This window comes from Corvus kubaryi, unplaced genomic scaffold (assembly GCF_017639235.1).
Source record: "Corvus kubaryi isolate FWS band 111438036 unplaced genomic scaffold, C.kubaryi_AGA036_p1.0 37387, whole genome shotgun sequence".
NCBI classification, from domain to species: domain Eukaryota; kingdom Metazoa; phylum Chordata; class Aves; order Passeriformes; family Corvidae; genus Corvus; species Corvus kubaryi.
The window spans coordinates 1744870-1762528 of record NW_024581129.1 but is presented as its reverse complement, the minus strand read 5'-3'; the positions used below and the strand labels follow the sequence as shown (position 1 = coordinate 1762528).

The 17659-nt window shown below is 45.5% G+C and overlaps 2 protein-coding genes across 2 annotated transcripts; one reads left to right on the top strand and one right to left on the bottom strand.

Moving 5' to 3' along the window:
* Positions 1–823: 823 nt before the first annotated feature.
* ANKS4B (ankyrin repeat and sterile alpha motif domain containing 4B) lies at positions 824–6498 on the bottom strand. Its single transcript, XM_042036812.1, has 2 exons — positions 6247–6498; positions 824–2530 (listed from the first exon to the last, which is right to left on the bottom strand). The coding sequence occupies exons 1-2, from the start codon at positions 6408–6410 to the stop codon at positions 1456–1458; spliced, it is 1239 nt and encodes a 412-aa protein (XP_041892746.1). The 5' UTR covers positions 6411–6498; the 3' UTR covers positions 824–1455.
* A 2758-nt stretch (positions 6499–9256) lies between these two features.
* Positions 9257–16047, top strand: ZP2 (zona pellucida glycoprotein 2). Its single transcript, XM_042037558.1, has 17 exons — positions 9257–9291; positions 10276–10349; positions 10685–10779; positions 11594–11752; positions 12077–12121; positions 12356–12520; positions 12995–13091; positions 13174–13355; positions 13767–13896; positions 14035–14216; positions 14290–14381; positions 14465–14589; positions 14844–15033; positions 15288–15423; positions 15509–15605; positions 15691–15777; positions 15869–16047. Exons 1-17 carry the CDS (start codon positions 9257–9259, stop codon positions 16009–16011), a joined length of 2034 nt encoding a protein of 677 aa, XP_041893492.1. The 3' UTR covers positions 16012–16047.
* Positions 16048–17659: the final 1612 nt, after the last annotated feature.

Below are 17659 nucleotides of genomic sequence, written 5' to 3'. Positions count from 1 at the left end.
TGTCTGAATTACTGTGCTGAGCACAGCAACCATGGAAGGTTGCACAGAACAGGACTTTGATGTGATTGCTTCATATAAGGACAGATCGACCTGCTGTAGTGCAGGAATCCAAGCAGGGAAGAGTGCAGTATAAAGTTCAGCCAAGACAAGGTGCTATAATACACAAATCAAAGTCACAAGATGATATGGAAAGAAGAAACATGAAAAAACACAGATCATTAACCAGGATTAGTGTCCACAAATGCCACATTCCCCTAAGGAAAAAATCAGCTGGCTAATGGAAAGCTATAAAAAGAGATTTAAAGATGAATGTTCTGCTAATAAATGTGCATCTAAAATGTGTGATCTTAGCCAGAGCATGGCTGCTGCAAACACCTTATTAGAGTCACAAAACTCAACAGGAGTGATTAATTTATATCTGAGAGTGCTGGCTTCCCAAAGGAACAGGGGAACCCTGCTGTGAATGCCTCCAGATAGACTGTGAGAAGCAGGAGCTTCCACAGCAGCACATCTCATTTTCTTTTTATTTTGATGGGCTCTCTGTGTGTGTGTGATACACAGCTTTCAGGCTAAGGCTGACAACAACCCACAGAAAATGGTGTGTGATATGAATCCTCATTTCTGGGACTTTGCATGGAAAATGCAGCCTATAGGAACCAAGCTGAGGGTATACCAAAACAGATCCAAAATTTTGAAAATTAAACATCAGCTTCTTGTAGATAAAAGTACTGCAGCCTTGATGGCATTTAGGACATGATGGGTGCTGGTAGTTGGATCCAGTCTAATGAGATAAGAAAGGAATATACAACTCACACTGAACATCTCTTGGGAGAATACTTCATGTATTTTTAAATTATTGTCAATACAGAAGTAAAAACTTTACTGACAAAAATATGAAACTTGCTGTAAATTAGTATTATTTACATTAATTCAGATCTGATTAGAGTCAATGAACCACAGCTAAAATCAAGATTCAGATGCCTTTTCTAACACACCATCAGTACCAAGAAGAGTTGTTTGTAGTGATCTTACAGAAGCAAATGGAGAAAACTCAAAGCTCCCAAGCTCTGAGAATGCTCTTTGCATTGTGGTTTTGGAGAAGAAAGGGAGGCCTTTAGTAAAGAATGCAATGGGCCTGGTCTTCACAGATATTTTAAATTATCTGGACCAAAAGAAATCCAATCCACATAAACAGTTCAGGGAGAAAAAGCGTTTGGGTTTTTTCTTTCCCATTCTTTTTTCTTTTTTCCTTTGGCAGAACATGCTTTACTTAATATCCTGTTCACCACAACTATCTCTCCAGAGAGAAAAATTTTATCCCTGCTGTACTTTCTAAAGCAATTGGTAACCTCTCTGCCTTCTGCTTTAGTAGAGTTCTGAAAAGAGTTGCACACTCTTTGGAAAGAGGGAAAGGTAACAAATCAGTGTGTAGGCTACAACAATTGCTATGATAATTTATAAGCAAGTATCTACAGCTTTCCCAGGGCTCTCGAGTGCCTGCTTTCTTTTATTCACAGCATTCAGGACTTTCTTTCTTGGCCCGAGCTCCATCTGAATGTTGCGTAGATCTTCATCAGAGCATAGCATCAGGGCATCTAAATCAATTTTTTCCCTCATGAAGACTGGAAGAAATTCATCCAGCATCTGTGATGCCAGAAACACTTCAAGGGGAGTATTTTCTGCTTCCTCATCGTCCCAAATGACTTCTTCCTCATTCCAAGGGACATCAGCGCTGTTTTCAGCATCATCTTCCCCGCCATTCTCAGCATTCTCATACTGAAACAGCTCACTGGCCATTGTAAATCTTATCCCTTCTTTCTCAGAAGACACAGTTTCAGGATTTACCTCTGCAGCCAAATTCCTTCCAAACACAATCTTGCCAAGACCTGGCCGCTGAAAAATGGAGAGCTGACTGTCATTATCAGCAAGGTTTTTCCCTTCGAGGTCATCCAGTAATTCATCCTCTTCTTTCTCATCAAACAAATGCATCACACTTCTCCTACCTGCATCATCCTCTTGGTCATTTCTTTGTGTTTCCTGCCTTCTTGTGCTGTCGGCTGTCTTTTTTGCCTTGAGTTTCAAGGTATCTTTCAGGTTTTTGGTTAAAGTACTTGTGGTATTTGAAGCAAATAGACCAGGCAACTTTACCCTGGAGTGTGTTCCTTTGGAAGAATTCACCGTGCCAACCCTTTCTTTAATGTAATTCCGGTTCATTTCATGCTGGTGTTTCTCTTGGCGCTTCTCACATTCCTTGATTTGTCTCTCGACGTTCCTCTGGGCCTGTGCCTTTTGTTTGGAGACCTTCTTTGGATTCAGCAGGTTCTGCTCGGTGGCAGCTTTGTCCAGGATCTGGACGCAGTCCTTGCGGTCCCTGCTGGCCGCCGCCTCCAGAGGAGTGCGCAGGTCGTTGTCCAGAGCGAAGATGTTGGCACCAAAGTTGATCAGGAAAGAGACGCAGTGGATGTGGCCATTGCAGGCAGCGTGGTGCAGGGCCGTGTTCCCCCAGATGTCACACCTGTCCGGATCACCCCTGCCAGGGAGAACAGCGCACCGTGAGCTGGGCTACCCGCGCCGGGCCCTGCAGTGGCCCTGAACAGACACTGAACGGATCACTCTGCTCTGAGAACAGCCCAGGGACAGCTCAGCTTGGCTCCAGCCACTAGAACAGGGCTGCACCCACTTACACAAGCCCTGAGCGTGGCTCTGTGTGTGGCATGAGCTCCAGTTCCTGCCCTGTGAGTTAAACGAGTTCCTGGGGCTCACTGGGACTGCATGTGCATCTCCCCCTAAGGGAGCCAGGGCATTTCCTTTGTCATCCCAGCGTCTGGCAACTCAAAGTAGGCTCAGGCTTTGACTCAGTCTCATTGAATTACTGGCAAAACTGTTTCAAGAACATTTGCATGGAATATTTAAAAGTGTTCTTTGTGACTCGTTCCTTTTGCCTGTCAAATACAGGGTGGTTATTAAGAGGTTTCCTCACTGGCCACAGTGATGTATTTTTGATGAGCTCCTGCAGTAACTTTCTAGGTAGGTAATAGGTAAATGATCAGGAGTGAAGCCCTGATTACCCATTTCTCTCCATTGCTATTAGTTGAAGCCCAGACAGATGCCATTGTTTTCCAACCCTTTTGTTCTCCGTAAGTTACTTTTGCTCATGATGATTTGAAAAGCAGAAGCTCATTTGAAAATAAAATGCCACATTTTTCAATTGAATTTAAAGCCAGTGAAAAGTACTGCTTGATTTTTAACTCTTGCACTGACTTCACACTGAACTGCTGCCTGCAGACAAGAATCAGCTTGAATATTTCAATAAACATTTGGCAAGGTCAGCCTTAGCAATGTTCAGAACAGAGCTTTTGTCCTCTTGTGACCAACAAATAAGGTGGCCACAGAAGCCCAAAATCTTTCTTGACTTCAGAGCCAGGGACCAAATTTTCAAGGAGAATTTCTACTCTTGGGAGTTCAAGCATTTCAGTGACATTTCAGAGGTTGGTGCCACTGCAGCTGTACTGTGAAAGACTTGGTACATCCTGTCACAAAACGTCCTTCAGGCACTGATCTCTGGCTTGGAGGCTCTGAAGAAAAGCAGTAGCAGGTTTGTTGAGGGCCAGATCTGAACACATCCTTCAGCCTGAGCTGCCCAAGGCAGGGGTGAGGTCAGGGGTCCGGCAGAGCTGCCCGTGCCGCCCGTGGGAGCTCAGGCTTTGCTACAAGGAGGTGGCAGCTGAGGATCGAAGTTTCTCCACTCAGACATGTGGAAACCACGTGTACATATTTCTGCCTCTGTGGCTGTGCCCTGGGGAGCTGCCTGGCTGCCTGAACTCCCACATCAGCGAGCTGCCTGCGCTACCCTGAGCCCTGGGAGTGCCGGGTCATGCGTCCTCCCCCAGGTCCCTTCGGAGCTGTTTGTGGTCTCTTTTCCCTGTGGAACCTGCCAGCCTTTGAGTCTCAAACAATTGACAAGCTGGAGTGGCTATTCCCAGCTCAGTGGGGCTTTGGACAAGGTCTGACATCTGCTCTGGGTTCTCATACTCCTCCTTTCCCTGCTTTCCCAAGGAGAAGGCTCACACCAAAAGGGAGCTGAGAAATTCTGCTATTTGGTTTTGCCTTTATTCATGTACCTGCAAGGCAAGCAGAGAAAATATCTCCTGATGCCTGGGAAGATAAATTATTTCAAGATGAAAGGGGTTTATTGTTAGTATTGCTATGCTTTCCCAGGGCCAAACGTGTTGCAAGCTTGAGAGTCCTAAAATCTGCAACCACTCTAAAGAAAACTGCTCTGTACCTCAGAGCCTCTGTCAGAAAACCTCCTCAAGGAAAGGACAAATTTGTTAAAAATAATTAAAATACTTTCTCACAAGAAAACATTAAGTGGCTGGAGAACAGATTGAAAGTCTTCTAAAATTCAGAGTCTCTCCAAAAAAACAGTGAGAGTGCAGCCATACCTCTGACAGCCCTGTCTTGCTGATTGTGTCAAGAAATCTCAGATTAAAATAGAGGTAAACACATATGTTTGAAGATTTTGAAGGTGATACTGTCCCAAAGCTGTCCTCTGCCAAGAAAGAGACTTAGAAATACATGAAATAACAAATATATAGAAATTTTGATCTTTGTGTCATCTGCTGTGATTTCTGTCAGCTTATGTGGTAGAAGATACATTTTTCACTTAAATTTTGAAAACAATTATTTTGTTATTTGTTCCTTAGCTAGTTGTTCTGGCTAGCAGGTGTTCAGGGACAAACCTTATTGACAGGTATTTCCTGGGAGCTGCCTTAATTGCACAAGCTGGAAAACTGTCAATCTATTTTTGCTTGTCCTGAGGAAACAGCAACAACCACGCAGTCCAAAGGTCTTTTTTATTGGGATACTACAGCCACACCTGAGCCCAATGAGCTATAAAGCAAATCTACTAAAAAACCCTTTTTTTCAACTCCATTTTTAATTAAAAAACCTCAGATGCATCCAAATAGTTTTCCAACTGTTCCCTGCAATCTGTTCACCGTTCTGCAAAAGAACATTTTATTAACTGTATCTCTACACAAGAGCAGGTTTTCTTTTGTTAGATGTTATTACAGAATCACAGCTTAAAAGGCAGGCTCTGAGCAAGACTGATGGTGGAGAGGTAATTACCATTTCAGTAAGACATTTAAATGACACAGACGTTTTACTACCAGAAAATAAACCTGTAGAAAACCTTTCTTTCTTTCTTTTCTTTTTCTTTTTCTTTTTCTTTTTCTTTTTCTTTTTCTTTTTTTATGGTTTACAAGGGTCCTACCACAGCTTCTGAAACAGCGTTCTCAGTTTTAGTGTGATGGTAGTTATCAATGCTAACAAAGCAGAGAAATAACCATTTTAGATGTTACTGTCTCAAAACTGTTGTGACTCACCTCTGGACAGCATTAAATCTTCACAAGTGCCTACTAACGGCACTTTGGAAGCAAATGGGAGATATTTTTTGCCAAAAAAATTGTTTCAAACAATGCATTTCTCTATAAAGACTATCTCAAAGATATCCTCAAAGGTTCTTGACCACCTTCTCCAGTGAGAAAAGGAAAGGTCCCAGGGCCCTGCTCCTACGAGCTGCTGCCTGCAGGCTCCACACACGATGTGGTCCTGTGGATGCTGAAGTGGCTTCACTGACAGACCACCTGAAGAACTCTTCAATCCCTGCCTGAGAAAATAATGAACAGACCCACCTACAGGTTCTGGACTGTGGATACAAAAATGCTGCTAGCAAGGATTTTCTTGCTATTTTCTAAGTCCGTGAGAGACTTTTCTCTCTCACAGAAGAGGTAGCAGGGAATGTAAGCAGCCAAACACCTGCAACCTTGAAAAGCCTTGTTTATGGTATAGTACAAAAATATTTTGACAATGGATGTTTTAGGATTTTAGCCAATCACCCCAAGGGGTGGCTGACCCTTTGTCCAATTAGACTATGAAGAAAAAGTCTATAAAAGGATTTGTAAAATAATTAAATAAATCAATCTCGCTGCACGATTCCTGCCTGCTGGATCTTCTCTCCTCCTCCTCCCTTCAGCTGTGGGACACGGTGATATACCCTAGGGCATTTTTTTAAATACTGGACCTAAACCACTGCCAATAAAGAAACAATTCTTGGCAATGCATTGAAAGAAGTTACTGTGATTTTCAGCCTTTCGGGCCCGAGGCCATGGGGGTGTTAGAAACACGAGCAGTAATTGTGGTTTTGGGGCCCAGGCTTTAAGCACCGGAGGCTGGCTGACTTACCCCCTCCGGCATATGACTTCCAGAGCTTCCAGGTACCCGTGGTAGGCTGCCAGAAGGGTGGGAGTGATCCCATCTTCATCAGAAGCGTTGAGGTCTTTCCTAGTGGCTTCTTTCAACAGGTCCACATTGCCATCAGCCGCTGCTTTGTGATACCTGCTCGACATTTTCAGCAGCTTCTGGTTTCCCAAAGCAGCTCTGAGCAATATCCAGACTTTACAGTCACTCTTCCATGGCAGGGATCGTTCATTAATGATTACAAGCTGAGACGTCCCTGGGAGGGGGGGAATGGGGAGGCAAAGTTCATCCTTGCAGGCTCTTTCTCTGCAGCTCTGCATCAGTAATGAGGTGTGGTGTGGTGAATGTGGTGTGTGAATGCTCTCATTTCCTGGAAGGTGGCTCTGCCATGCACTAACAGCTTGTTGAAAATTTGACTACTTAGAGAGGGGATCCGTTCATCTTCCCCATGTCTTTGCCTGACTGTTCTGTGGAAATTGCAAAAGGACTTTGAACTACAAAAAGAACTTCAAAAAAACCTTCAAAAGGCTGTGATTGTCAGTGTGACCAGGCTTCACCCCAAGTAATGAAGTATCCCCGAGTTTGATGGGAGGAAATGCATGAGCCCTGCATTACCTTTACTGGGGAAGCCCTTTGTAACCCATCTTTTACTGAGATGCTGCCTCTGAAAACAAGTCACTCCCCTGCTAAACCAGACACTTCCATGGAACCCTTTTGTGTCCACAGACTGGAAATGATGACCAGGGTGGTGTTTGGATAAAACCCCCAACAGGTCTGCAAGTCACAGCTGGCAAGTCCACAGCTGTGTATATTTCGTCAGGAGATCATCAGGAAATTGGCAAATATAAAACTCTTTTTACAGGTATTGTAATCTTTGGTTTAGATACAAAAAAAATATGTATGTGCAGGATTTCCTCAGGACAGCACAGGGAATTTCAGAAAAGGAAACATGATGGGCCTGCACCCACTGCCCCACCTGAGCACTGTGGTCCTTGCCTGGGAATAGATGGGTCCATTCCCCATCACAAATAACAGCTTCTTGGTTTAGAAACCATTTCCCCTGATTTCAGTGACATTAAGGGCTACCTCTACAAGCAGAAACTTACAGAATTAGACTAATTCTAACTTCAAAAGAATTACTAAGAGCAAGCCATATAAAAAAGCCAGTTTTCAAAGAGCAGCTGAAAAGTTGGTAAGAGGCAACTGCAGCTTCCTGCAGTGCTGTGAGCTCAGGGTTCTTCTGGCCACATTCACAAGAGCTGCCACATAAACATTGCTTTTTGCCAAGCTGTTTTCTGCGACTCACTGAGTTAACCTGGATCCGAGACTCTACCCTCAGCAATTAAGCAGTGGGGTTTTGTTGCTTGTTGTGCCCCCATTAGAGAGAATCACAAACCAGCTCCTTGCTCAGCGTTGGTGCAATCCCCAAATGGAATTCTGCCACCTCATTTACATCCCATAATTCTGCCCCTGTGACACACCAGAGACCTCTCAAAATGGGCTTTCTCTCTTCATTATTTTCTCAGACAGGGATTGAAGCGCTCTTCAGGAGTGAACTTGTACCAACCTATTTCTCCCCACATGGGGAGTCAGTCGGATCCTGTGACAGGTTTGAATCTTTGAGTAAACCAGTCCAGGTGGGAGTAAAGCAAAGCTCTGGGTGTCCTCCCTGTCACCCCCAGGCACAGCTGTCCCTGGTGCTGTCCTGCTGTCTCAGGGAGCTGGGATGGGCTGTGCTTCACCCAGGCCAACCTCCACCCCACTTTAGAAGACAGTTTTACTCTCAGCCCTTTCTCAAGTTCCCTGCACTGCCTTAATATTTTTCCAATAAAAATGCAGCCATTTATTCTGTTTTCTTTTTACCAGGCCCAGCACAGAATTAAATTTACAGCTACTAGAATATACACATGTGATTAGCTGTTTCTTAATGCCACTGAATTTTATTTCCTTTACTAGGCCTTTTTTGAAGACTAAAATGAGCACCAAGTCACATACTGCTTTTACCACCAGTGCCTGGTAGGAGAGAGGAAACATTATACACCCATGAGAAGTGATTTGGTGGCAGAAGAGTCCTTTTAATTTTCAAGATCCCTGGTTTTTACTGCAGAAGTACCTTCATTTGCTTTTCTCTTGATTAATCCAGCACACAAAGTGTTGATTTCAGAGTGATTTTTACCATCAGCATCTGAAAATATTGATCTTAAACTTACCCTGTTCCCTAAGTGGGAAACTATTGTTCCAAGTTTCAATTAGAGGTAAAGAAAAACCCATGTAAATTGGGGAGAAGCTCCAGAACTTTGCAAGCCTTGTTATTATTTCTGTCATAAAAGTGGGCATCACAAAAAAGAAAGAAAAAAGACCAAACAAAATCTTCATCTGTTTCTAAACTCCTGGTACTTGTTCATCCTTGTCCCATCCAAAAACCTCAACTTGAAATGCAATAAATGATTCAACATCAAATGAGCTACATTTCTCAGCCTGAATGGAGATTATTCTTTTGAGACTAAAGCTAAAAATTGTGAACTTTTTAAACTCCCTGGATAGTTAGAATGAAGCTTTTATTTTTGTGTTTGAAAAGAACTTCAGAACCATTCCACTTCCAATTGAAATGTCTTACCAGGCTCAAGAGAAACTCTGTTGTGATGGTACATGGTGTTGTAAACTAATGAATTATTTAATCAGCAGCTTTGATTTGTTATTGCATTTTACTGTGTATATGGGTATTACTCTATTAATTTGAGAACTATCTGAAATAAAATATTACAGTTAAATAAACTATCTGGATTGAAAGGCTGCAGCATCACCAGTTAGGTTGCTGTAGGTAACTTGGAGCATAAATCTGCAGCGATGCTGTTGTGGCATCTGTTCTGCATGAGGATTATCCAGCACAACATTTCTTCATTGCAACTTTTATAAGCACCAAATGTGGTATGGTAAAGGCCATGCAAGGGGAGGAAAGGAAGTCTCTGCTTGCCTAATGAGATCTTTGGAACTAATGGGCTTAGAGAAGAATGAAATTAGTCACACTGGGTAATCGTGGCTACACAATTCAGAGATGATGATGACAACATTTAAAACAACAATAAGAGCTTATTTCTTCACTTTGTAGGGAGGCAAAGCTGCTGTGCCCCAGGGCACACTGCTGCTGGATGTCCTCTGGAGCAGCCAGTTCCCACAGCCAGGCTGAGCCTGACCCACACCAGGCTGAGGGTCACCAAAGCCAGGCTCAGGGTGACCCACACCGGTGCTGCCTGACACCCAGCTGACGTGATTGTTGTTCTGCTGTGGGCCAAGGGCATCCCTTACAGAGCCTGCACACTGTAGGGCTGGGAGCAGGGACATTATCTGTTGTATCACAGGGACTTCTGCAGGTTTTGCTGTGAGTGCTCAAAAGTGGAAGTCCTGACCTGGCATTCAGGCTCTTTGCTTTGTTAAAAGCTTTTGCTTGGTTTTGGGGATCTTTCCCCCCACGATATCATTATCAGTGCTTCAAACTGTCCCAAGGAAGGCCATGTTGAGCTCGTTGGTGTCTCAAATGCTGTCCTGCTGCCAACATGTGAGGGACAGGGACAGCAAAGTGGAACAGAGAATGCCATTCAAGAAAATAACTGCCAAAACAGACATGCATTTTTCTATGAGACATCTTGAAAGGGAATAAAGGAAATACCTTATCAGAGCAAGAAAAGCATGCCTTCAAAACAGAAGGCAACAACAACCCATGCCAAAGCCTCAGTATCACCTGAAGGTCTCCTGTGAGCCTCCCCACTCAAGGGGCAGCAGGTGCAAGTGCTCTCCTCCCTGGGCAGCAGAGAGGTGGCACCTGTGTGAGCCAGGCCCAGGGATTATATAACCCTCCCTGGGCAGCTAAAACCCAAGCTTGTGGTGTCAGTGAGAAGATGGGGCTTAAGCAGTGGTGCTGGAGCAACTCAAGGATGTGGTGAGTCAGGTTTGGGATAGAAGGGGAGCTGGGCCCCTTTATTGATGCTTTCTGATTGGATTCTCTTTTCCTTGCAGGTTGCTGCTCCTCTTTGGATTTTTGCTGCCCTTAGCCCCTTGTGCTGAAGGCCTGGGGGATCAGGATCTCTTGGGTAAAGTGCCCTCCCTGGGCAGGCAGTGGGGGAGATGTGGCTTTGGCTTTGCTTGGAGCTGCTTCCCCTCTGCCTTGGCATGGAAGGGGCTCTGGAGGGTGGCTGGCTGGGGGGCTTGCAGGGTGTGTGCCTCCAGCAGGGTTTGCTGCAGCTCATGGTGGTCTTCCCTCTGCAGAGAATGTGACCTGTCACAGGGATGGGATGGAAGTTGAGTTTTCCAGAGAGCTTGGCAACTACTCCTGGCACGTGTGTGTGGTGGGTACGTACTGCTGCTGCCCTGGCCCTTCCTGCTGAGACCTGCCTGCTGCAGGGCTAATCTTCCACATCCCTCCTAGATGTGAGTGGTGAGGAGATCGTGTCCTGTGACCACACTGTGGATTATGAGAGGCTGACACTCCGTGTCCTGTTTGCCAACTGCACTAGCCTGCCGGTAAAGGGGTCTTCATTCTGGGAAGCTGCTGCAATGAAGTTGAGATTTTAATTTTTTCTCTGGACAGGACTGGGTTTACTAGGGTTTCTATTTCTAACTTTCTTCAAGAGTAAGAATACTTATGCTTCTGATAATTTAAAACTGTTACAGAAGAACACTTCATGCCAAAAGTTGGAAAAAAGAAAACCAAACCTACTTAAATTCTTGTTCTTTCAACAAATTAATTTATTAAATTAATTGATTAAATCCCTCAGAGTGTGCCATAAGTGTTGTGCTCTCCTGTAAAGGACTTGAACTACTTGACAGGTTTTCTTGTAGGGAGAATGGACCAGGGTCAAGAGTTTCAGAGCACCACTCTATTTAAATGTATATCTATTGACAGACAATTAACATTGCATGCTGATCACAGCTGTTGAGGCAGAGTAGTAAGTGGGAGGCCAAAACCAGATGCTTCACTGGTATCTGTTGCTTTTAGGTATTTGAAATACCAGAAGTCTCTGTTTTGCTGTTTATCAGCTTAGTTTTTCTGGATAGCTGACAGGTGCTGCAGCCTGCTACTCCTTGGAGTTTTCTTCTTGACTTCTGCAGTTATCTTTGTATCTTCTGCTCTTCAACCTAACCCTGCACCTCCTGCTTTCCTAGAGAGCTCATCCTTTTCCTCTGGGCTTTTAAAACAAGAAGTTATATTTTCCTTGCACTGGTACAAACACCTAAACCTACTTTGAAGTTAAAGTTCAATCCTAATGGCTTTTAGCTGCCCTCATGCTGTAGTGAGTACTGCTGCTTCTTTCTAATTAATATCTCTTGTCTATAGCATGGTCAGCACCAGCTCTGGTTGAGGCTGATGGTGAATGACACAATGGGAGAGGAGAAGAATGTCACCTACAGCACTCACTGTGACAGTGTTCATGCAGATAAAGTCATTACTCCTGTGTTTGCTGGTGCAACAAACTGCACAAAAGACTTCATGGCAGTAAGTAGAGGAGTGGGAGTGCCATAGATCCTGCTCTGAGGCTTGCAAGGCAGGGTGGCTCCTGCAATTGTGTGTCTGGGATCTGCAGAAAGCTGGGGAAGGCTGCAGGGAGGTCTCCTGGCTGCATGCTCATTTTGGCTTGGCTGCTGGCTCTTTGGAGAGCTGGTTTGCAAGTGGTCATTAATGATGCACCCAGTCTGGCTCCAGTCCTATTGCAGGGGAAGCTGATGTTGGCTGTCTGCTTTGGGAAGCTGTAGTTGAGATTTTGCTTTGTGGCTACAACCCTGCAAGTTCCTGTAGTCTAATTCCTGTGCTGTGTTTCAGGTTGCCTTCCCAGGACTCATTTCAAGCCTCAGTGATGAGCATATGGTATGTTCCTTGTGAAGGGAGCTGGGGGGGAGTGCCTGGGTTTTTGGCCTAACCTGGGCCTGATGTCTCCAAGCTGGGGCAGGTACCTCTTGGATGTAGTTCCAACTTGCTGGAAAGCCTAATTCTCTGCTGTCAATAGAGGGAGCTGGGAGGTGGCAGCCCTGCAGGCTGAAAATCTAATGCCTTGATGCTTCTGTGCCTTCCTTCCCTAAGCAAGGATCTCCTGCTTTGCAGGTTGCAGCCACTCCAATGTCCTGGAACCTGTCAGTTGATGATGGAACCAGAATACACCAGCTGAGCCTTGGGCAAGCAATGCAGCAAGGCTATAACTTCCTAGTTGATGGCCACAACCTGATCTTTCAGGTGGCCTTTGCTGCCACAGGAGTTGTGTCCTACAAGGTATTGTGAATGGAGAATCAGCACTGGGGAGTCACACTGCCCCTGTCTGGGCAGTGCTCTCTCCCTCCTGTAGACCTGGGGAAAGCATTTCCAGGCCAGGGCCAGAGCTGATGTCAAGCTGCTGCACTGCTGGGCTGAGCTGGTGTGTGCAAAGCTGTTGGGCTTTGCACAGCTGTCCCTGACCTGCCTGGCACAAGGAAATGGGGAGGCACAGTGTGCCCCTCAAACAGCAGCAGGGTGAGTGGGAATCTCCAGAAGTAGAATTCTAGCCACAGCCAGCCCTGTGAACATCTGACTGGCAGTCTTATGATCAGCAGCTGTTTTTAGGAAGGGTGAGGTGGGAAGAAACTGCTGTTGCAAACATGAATAGCAGCAAACCTGAAGCTGATGCAACAATACACTGCCCTCTGGGGCTGGTCTTATGATGGATCAGGAGCTGAGCACTGTCTAATAGAGCTTCCTCTTCTTTGTCAGCACAATGATAAGGTGCTCTACACTGTGGCACTCAAGCTCATGTACGGCCCTCCTGAGCATAGACTGACTGTGAAGTCAAGAATGCTTTGTGCTCCAGGTAATGCATGGGAAAAATCAGAACCTGACCTGCTTTTGCCCCAGGGAAAATGATGTTATATTTATCAAAGGTGTTGTTGCAGGTCCAGCAATCTGTAATGCAACACACATGACTGTTGCCATCCCAGACTTTCCAGGGATCCTTATGGATGTGGATGTAGAGAATAAGACCATTCCCATGGATCAGCTTCATGAAAATGGAATCACTCTGGACACACAGAGAGGGGTCAGGCTGCATATTAGCAGGAGAGTCCTTAAGTCCAGGGTGAGTTCTGATCCTTGGAGTCAGAGGTGTTGGCGTGATCACATCTCCTTGGTGTTTTGAGGCCCAGAGCCAGAGTAGCTTTGACCTTGACTAAGCATCTGTCAAGTCTGTCATGCCCTGTGGCTGGCTGAGGTGTGATTAAGATGAATGCAAACTGACTTTGTAGTAGATAGAGGCACCATGCAAGGCAACTTGGGTTTCCTGGAGTCTTTTGGCAAAAACAGATGGAGGTGAAAATATTCCTGTTGGAGGGGGATAGGTGTTTGGCATGCTTGGAGCAATGCAAATGAGTTTCCCCTGAGGCAGCTGTGCTCTTCAGGCTCAGCTTATTTGTTAATCAGCTCTAACAGGTGCATGTGTTAAAATGAGCTCGTGTAGCCACACTCCAAGAGAGTAACTCTTGTCTTTCAGCTGCCTGGGGAGAGCTGCTCAGGACTTCAGTACTATATGTCCCCTTTGAAGCTGGCTTTTCACTTCCATGGGGAGACTGTGGCAATGGTGATGCACCCTGAGTGCCCCTGTGAGCAGCACACACCAATAGGTAAGTGACTGACTCCTGCAGCCCCTCAGCACAGCTCATTCTTATACTTTGTGTTGGATTAGTTCATCTCACCAACAGCTCCTGGCAGACAGAGCTGTCACTGGCTCGCATGATAACTTATTTGAATGTCTGTTACAGCTGCTGTATGCACCCAGGATGGGTATATGGATTTTGAAATCCTTGCTGAGAGTACCACCCCACTGCTGGACTTGGATACACTCAGGCTCAGGGATCCTGTGTGCAGGCCAGCCTACAAGTCACCTTTGAATGACAGGGTTCGGTTCCATGTCCCCCTGAACGGGTGCGGGACCAGGCACTGGGTACGTGTGTGGCTGGGGTTGGTGGGATTCAGGCATTGGGAATGCCCTCACTAATGCTGTTATTTACCCACAGTTTGATGGGGAGCAGATTCATTATGAGAATGAGGTGAGGGCATTATGGACAGACCTTCCCCTGGGCAGGATCTCAAGGGACAGTGAACTCAGGTGTGTCTGGAAACCTCTTTAGGCTATCCAGTATTGTGTTACCCATACATCAGCATGACTTACCTGCTCCTTCCTTGTTGCAGGTTAACAGTCAAGTGCTCCTTCAGCAATGGTGATGCCTCCCTCACTATAAAAGTAGACAACCTTTCTCCTCCACCTTCTTCAGTGAACCAAGGTTCCCTCTCCTTAGTACTTCTAAGCTACCCAGGTAAAGCTGGCTCTGGGCTCAGTGGCTGGGAAGCATCTGGAGCTTGTGGAGGGGAGGGTGTATGAGTGAACTGTTCTGGTACATGGACTTCTACTGTCCTGGTGTGCTTCCCTCCTGCCCATCCATGCTGCTTGAAAAAGGTGCCTCAGATCTGTGGCCCTAGGATGGACAGCAGTTGTTGGAGCAGCTGCTGTTGAAGAGCTTGAGGCCCTCTTTGCACCCTGAGGTGTTTAACAGGGCTTTGGCTCTTGCAGAGGACTCGTACAGGCAGCCGTACCGCGAGGATCAGTATCCGATAGTGAGGTACCTGCGGCAGCCCATCTTCCTGGAAGTTCAGGTCCTGAACCGCAATGACCCCAACCTCCACTTGGTACTGGATGACTGCTGGGCAACGGCCTCACGAGATCCAAGATCACTTCCCCAGTGGAATATTGTTGTAGATGGGTGAGTGCCCTGCCATGCAAATGGAAGCAGCTTTTGCAGCAGGTGGGAGGATTCCCTAATTCTCCTCTGCTCCCTCTTTAGTAAGAGAGCCTTAAGTATGAGGCCCTTCCAAGTAGTGCCCTGGGATGCTGGAATTTGTAGGAAGAAGGTAGCACCTCAGCCTTGAACTTTAATCTGCTGCTTAAAGAAGTCAACACCAACAACCCAAACCTTCTCTACCCTGATGTTCTGACTTGGTTCTTATTTACTGGCAGGTGTGAGTATGACCTAGACAGCTACAGGACTGTGTTTCACCCTGTGGGACGTGGTGTCAGCTATGCTAACTATCGCCAAAGGCTGGAAGTGAAGACTTTTGCTTTTGTCAGTGGTGACAAAGCCCTTCCTGGCCTGGTAGGTGACATTATTCCCCTACTTGGAGGAGCAGTTATTGTTCCAAAATGAACAGACCTCTCATTCCTCTCATTCTCTGTCCCAGGTGTACTTCCACTGCAGTGTTCTCATCTGTCACCGTTTTCACCCAGACTCCCCGTTGTGCATACCGAGATGCCCAAGGCCATCTAGAAGCAAGCGAGGTAAGTCTGGGTGGATTTTAGCTTGCACTGATCCAAGATACCCCACTGCACTGTGGGGTTCAACTGTGCTGTGTTACTGTTGTAGAAAGTGGGATGGCAGCTGTGAACCCTGCTGTGGCAAGCCTGCAGGGCCCTGTCCTCCTGGTGCCAGAAGAGTGGTCTGCAGCCCGAGGTACTGAGCCAGTGTTGGTGCTGAGGGGTGTTGCTTGGGCTTAGTGAAGTTCTATCTCCACAAACAAACTGCTTTTCCCCTTGCTTTGCAGGGAGCACTCTCCTGAGCAAGGAGGCATGGGCTGGCATTGCAATGACTGCTGTTGGTGTTCTCTCTCTGGCCACAATGCTGCTATTTCTGGCTTTTCTTAAGTGCCTAAAAAGAAGAGTGTACATGGTAAATGTGGTAGGTTAGTGTGTGTTTCCAAATAAACTTGGAGTAGTCACTTGGTGAATTGTCTGCTGTGTAGCCCCTCTCCTGCATCTAGTTATGTAAATCAATGCTGCTCATCCTTGGAATATCTCCTTAGTTGAGATTTGTCTTTAACAATGACTATAATACTTAATTTCCTGAGTGCCTTTGTTCTGAAACAGACCACTGCTGCGTTAAATTCCTGTTGGACTTTGCAGCCAATTTCCTTTCTTGAATTGCTTATCATTATTCACAATTGTGATTCCATTCAATTGGGTTTTTAAACATCCATTTTGTGCCAGTATCTGCAGTTATGAGTAGCTCCTGCAGCTGCTCTTGTAAACATGAGCCCTGCACTGCACCTGGAAATTAAAACCTGGCTTTACTGAAATTGTTTAGCAACACCCAGCACTTGTGTTAAAACATTACTGTTAAAAACTCCTTTGTCCTGATTATGGGAATCAGATCCTTACAAAAGGTCTTTGAAGGAAATACAGAGTGAAGCCTCCCTTTTCTGCATACAGTAGTGTAGAAGGACGTTAGAAAAACCAGTGGAACAGACTCTTCCTGCTGCCAGAGCTGACCTTCTGATGGCTGGAAGTTCTATTGGCCACTTACTAGGGACACCAGGAGTATGTAATTTGGGGTCTCAAACTGGGGGAGGAAAAAAGTGTGGGTACAGCTAAAGCTGTCTTGTCTGCAGATGTAACACTGCCCACCTGAGGTGAGGCAGTTCATCATGCAGTTCTTATTTTGTATTTGGTACACCTTGCCTTGCACAGTCAAGGAAATGACGTGTAAAATACAAATGCATGTGCCAGAGTGAAAGCGCTTTGTTGCAGTAGGAGTGTAACAGCCTTAGGTTAAACATTGTGTGGCAACTTTGTGTGAGCGGGGACAGTGATTATCTCAAGTCCAGCTCTGTGTTCTGAGTATGCAGGGTTTCAGCTCAAGTCAGTGGCCAAACCCTGCCCCTTGTCAAACATGCTGTGCATAAACAGCATGGGCTGGGGCTTGTCTGCCACAGCCCCTACTTCCCTTGGGCATTGTTAATGAGCTGTTCTTAATGCAACAGATTTCAGGCTGCATTTTTTAAGTATTAATGTGTATTTCATGCAAAGAATGTGGAGTAGAGACCATGAGCAACATGATTATTAGACTTTAGGGTAGTGTTTAATAAAAATTATAATAATAATATAAACACAATGAAATAATGAATCTCATATTGGATCCACTTAATAGCAAGTCAGTTACTGTCATCAGCCTGATGGAAGTTAGGGTTGAAATGATTACTTAAGCTATTGTCCAGCAAACAACCTGCTATACTTAAGTCTTGTTGACTTAGCACTTGGCTGGAATATGAAGTATTTCTGCAAAAGCCAGATAAGTGGTGCTTGAAGAGGGTTTATGTACTTGACAGTGTACTTAACTGCATGGGCTCTTTAGCTCTTCTGACCCAAACAAGGCTAATCTTAATATTCTCCCTCTCCATCCTTCTTGTTCTGAGGCATGGGGGAAAAAATCTCAGTGCATATTCAGGTAGAGAAGTTTCCCTGTTTCTCATTGATGGAGTTTGAACCTTTGCTCTAGGATGGCTGGAGTCTATTAAGTAATGTTACAGTGACTGTTGTGTGAATGTAAACATGCTAGT